We start from the raw sequence: 4,800 nt of genomic DNA on the forward strand, positions 1-4,800 counted from the left end.
GTAAGTATTTCCCCCCTTATCTTGTTTTTTCTCACTTTCTCACTTTATTTTCAGCATTGATCACTTACAAACAACCTAAATTTTTTAGGCACAGCAGGCCTTTGTCGAGCTTAAGCATGTCGAGGTGCGGGAGTACTTGCAACGAGTAAAGGCAAACGAGGATTACAACCGTCGGATGATGATGGTTAGTTTTGCCCACTTAGAACCAAGCTAAATTTTGCACTTTCATTTCTTCTGACCTTCGTGTTTGCGTGGTTAACTAACATCCAGACTATGTTCTCGTGTATGCAAAACCACATGGATCCACCATCAATGGGACCCCCACCACCACCTTCTAGAGAACCCCCATACGTGCCCATGTTCGATGAATGGGTCGCACTAGGCGGTGGGACTCCGGTTAGTACATTGCCTAACTATTCACCAACTAGTTCTCATTGATTCAATACTATCATATTTACCCTTGCAATCTCTTTTCAAATATTGGCCCCCATGGTTAGCATCATCGGTTTTTCCAACTGGTGTTGGTGGCTCGACTCCGGCTTCAGAGAGCCCAGTCTCTCTGATTTGGCAAGGTGGTGCTGGTCTTGGCGGTGCTCACGGCGATGATCCTAGTCTTGGCCGATGATGTGTTCCATGTCTTGCAATACTTTCCATGTTTCGTACTTCTTAGCGTTCTTTATATGACGATGATGATGTCCGTGTCTCATACTTATGTTCATGAAGTTTCGATGATGATGATGTTGATGATGATCTTTAGATGATGATGTTGACGATCTTTCATATTTCTGTCTAAATATGGTTTGATGTGAATTCAAATGCTGTCAATTTGAATGGAAAATGCAAAACAAAGCCTATTTAAAAAACAGAACAGAACTATGCCACGCCTAGGAGAAGCCAGAGGCCGCCACGTGGCAGGTGTATGCCGACGGCCTGGCTGTCGGCATATCCCGCTGTTAGAAACAACCAGAGACCGCCACGTGGTCAGGGTATGCCGACGGCCAGGCCGTCGGCATACCCCTTTGCCAGAAGCAACCAGAGGAGGCCACGTGGCAAGGATAAGCCGACGGCCCCATGTGGCAAGGATAAGCCCACAGCCAGGGCCGTCAGCTTATCCTTGTCACGTGGCCTCCTCTGGTTGGTCATGCTCGGTGATGGCGCCGTCAGCTGCCGTCTGGTGGTTTTCTGTGCTGACAACATTTCTATGCCGACGGCCGTACGGATACCGTCAGCATACATCTCTATGCCGACGGAATGACAAGACTACGCCGTCGAGATCGACGCCGACGGGCCTATGCCGATGGCAGCCGTCGGCATAGGTGTATACCCGTATATGGCCTATGCCCGGTAGTGACATGGTCGCTGTATCTCCTGGGGATCTTTCAACAGCCAAAAGCTATGATTCTTGAGTTTCATGTCTGATTTGACAAGTTAAATACTAGCAAAAGATACTGGTAGGAAATACTTGGAAGGAAATTATACTTGAAGTCTAAAACAAGTTGTACTGGCAGGAAATGCTCAGATAGTTTCAAGCTCTCTCACAAACCCACACAAGGGCTCAACAATTGTACTGGAGTCTCAATAGCCCATATACACATACAGTACACTACTACAAAGTTCAGCACACACCGCCGTCCCATGCATATATAGTCATGCACGGCTGCCATTAGTTGTCGACATGAGCCTCTCCGTCGGTGACTGGGACGCCGTCGCCATCTTTGCTCACCGCCTCTGGCGCTGCCTCCGATGCCCCCTTCTCCTCGGCGAGACTGGCTCTGCGCCAGTGGTCCCTGGTGTAGATGTGATTGATCATGCCACGTTTGTCACAGCCGTGCACGGCACACAGACCACACGAGAGGTTGTCGTCTACCTGGCGCAGTGTGACGAACAGCTTGCCCTCCGCCTTGATGTAATACTCCTCACCGGTCACGACGGGGCCTCCGTCGATCTCCACGGCTCCCTCTTCCTCGACATCAGCTTTCTCTTGTTCTTCAGCTTCGGCAGCACCATCTCCGGCCTCTGCACCTGCATGCCCTTTGAGGTGAGCCTGCATGCCCTTCTTGCTGGTCGCCGTGCAGGTCAAGTCTTGCTTCTGATTCTTGCTGCTTGGCCCAGCTAAAAGGGTTGATGAGGCAGGGACAACGTCGGAGTTCTTCTGCTTGGCCGGTAGCACGGCTGCTGATGCATTTGGTTTTGAGCAGACCTGCATGAAAAAAACACAAACTCCACTAAGCAGACACTCGTTTAGGTTATGGAGACCCGAGGAAGAACAGAGGCAAAATCCCTCATTGTAACAAAAATGGTGTATTCAGACATATGCCACTAATGTTTTCATAGCTTTGTGCTAGCGCCATCTCAGTCCCTTTTCTATCACTCCCTCCTTCTCTGACCATGCGATGTTTCATGTTTTGCTGTCTTTTCAAACCGTTCAAATCGATCAACCTTGCCTGGTTTTTCCTGATCACGCCTTGATAAATGATAAGATGTCAAAATATAATGTCGGATCAAACCTAACAAGGTTGATCGATTTGAACCGTTTGAAGGGACGGTGCAAAACCAAAACATCATATGGCCACAGAAGGAGAGATTGACAGGAAAGGGACTGAGATGGCACTAGCACAAAACTTGGAAAGACACTGGTGGCACGTCCCTCGCTGCAACATCGATAGTGGAATTTCCTGAAATACCAAGTTTTTGAAGTGGCATTGACGATGAATCTATGTTTTTGAACTTAAAGCAAGACAAGAATCATGGAATGAAGGGAGTACATCTGAACCTTATATACCCTAAAAATATGCGCATAAGATTAAGAAAATTATGACATAAATCACGCAATTAGGGATGGATACAAGTATGCGCGTGCAAACTTTAAAACTTAAATGACTGTATGAGACCTAGATGAACAAGGAACGGTGTAAGTTACAGGTCATATTTAAGTTTTGAATTTTAGATGCATATACTTGTACCCATCCTCTATGAGCATGATTTATTTGGTATTTTATCAAACTTCTACAATATTTTTTAGCCGTATAAGGCTATAGGGTTCATATGTCCCTAGGTTTAGAAAATCCCTTCTCGCAAGCTCCCATGCATCTCACGCCTCTTAATGTTCAAAGATAATGGAAGAATGCAAAGACTTTACTAGACTAGAAATTAGCACCAAAGACATTTGTAAGAACATATAAAATTGGTTTTTCCGCAATCATGCTTAAATAGTCTTTGAGGCCTCTTTATATATGTTCCAGAAATTGTGATACACTTTGGCCTTGTATTATTACTGGATTTGCAGTTCGGGCCCTTTTGTATACAAAAGAAACAGCATTCTACACTAATACGATCAGAATAATACCTACTTTCAAGCATATAAGACCGCCTCCAACTTTGAGCCTAGCTTAAACAATAAATTTGACTAATAAAATGTCAGCTATATGCCACAAAAGCTATAGCATTTATAACTTCTTCCAGATACAAAATCAGTGATATATTTTTTGTGGCATACAACTCAGATTTTATTAGTTAAATTTGTAGTCAAAGTTAGGCTCAAAGTTTGAGGGGGTGTTACATATTTGTAAGGAGGCAGTATTGTGGTCAATAAATGAGTTGGAAAGAAGAATATTATAGTTAACCATGCTACCGTAAAACACATATGTTGTTTTGTTCAATTTGGGTAGTGTTGGCAAAGTCCAAACCATATTCCTTACCTCATTCTCCTTAGGATTGGGCTGCGCGAGCATGTCAGTCTTCCTCATATGAATTTTCCCTTTGAGGTGATCTTGCATGTTCTTCTGACTACTTGCTGTGATGCCGCAGACAATGCAGTTCAAACCCAAGTTGTCACAACTTTTTTCAGCAGGAGCCATCGAAGCGACAACAACACCAGGGTTTTCCCCCTTGGCCGGTAAGGCTGGCGACCCATTTACCTTCAAGCTGAACTGCAACAAACCCAAAACCGGTCAATTCTTTGACACATATAAGAAATAATCTTATGTCTCTCTGTAGATATAGAATAAAAAAAGAATTGCAGTGGTCTGGACTATGCACTCAAGCCCAGACCAAATACGTGTTCATGTATTCTTTTTTCTAGGATACAAACAAGCATGCGTATCTTTCATTCATAGGAAAACAAACATGAATTCATATATACTGTAAGGCTAGTGCAAATGGAAACCCAATTCAGGTGAGTTTGATTTGGAGATAGTATGATGCTTTTAACATCATATATAGTGTTATTATTCATCACCCAGGATGCAGAATAAGTTATTCTTCACCGAGGTAATCTTATGATTGTTTCATAAATAAATTACATATGTAATACAAATAGTTACATTCATGTTGATTCACTACGTAGAATTTGGTATAAAAAACAAAAATATAGATCATTAGATCAGAAAAATTGCATTTTATGTATATTTTACACTATATTTTTATGTTTGTAATTTTACGTAATATAAAATATTTTTTACGGTGATTATATATTTTGTTATTACGTATGAAATAAGTCAAAAATGTACTAAACATAAAATTACAGTGCATTGATTTTAAAATAGAGGGGGTGGTGAATAACTATTCGTCACCCAAGGTGACGAATAGTCAATCCCTCCTATACATATTTTTTATAGAGCGTTAATAGGGGTGTAGAATAAGATATTCTACACTCAAGCTTAGAGTAGCGTTACCCTATAGTAACACTAAACTAAGCGTGAGTGTAGAATAGCTTATTCTACAACCCTAGTAACGTTCTATACAAAATATAGTAATGTGGCATATAAAACGTAGTAATTTTTTTGACAATGTAGTAAATCA

At 42.3% G+C, this 4,800-nt stretch overlaps 1 protein-coding gene across 1 annotated transcript in view; it reads right to left on the reverse strand.

Annotated features, from left to right (window-relative positions):
* Nucleotides 1-1,663: 1,663 nt before the first annotated feature.
* LOC123044465 (uncharacterized) overlaps nt 1,664-4,800 on the reverse strand; it is a 23,441-nt gene continuing 20,304 nt past the window's right edge. The window contains exons 5-6 of the mRNA XM_044467235.1: nt 3,699-3,929; nt 1,664-2,200 (exon numbers count right to left, since the gene is read on the reverse strand). Of these exons, the coding sequence (XP_044323170.1) occupies nt 1,664-2,200; nt 3,699-3,929 (768 nt within the window). The remainder of the gene's footprint in view (nt 2,201-3,698; nt 3,930-4,800) is intronic.

The sequence above is a fragment of the Triticum aestivum genome, chromosome 1A (genome assembly GCF_018294505.1).
Source record: "Triticum aestivum cultivar Chinese Spring chromosome 1A, IWGSC CS RefSeq v2.1, whole genome shotgun sequence".
Classification (NCBI taxonomy): Eukaryota; Viridiplantae; Streptophyta; class Magnoliopsida; order Poales; family Poaceae; genus Triticum; species Triticum aestivum.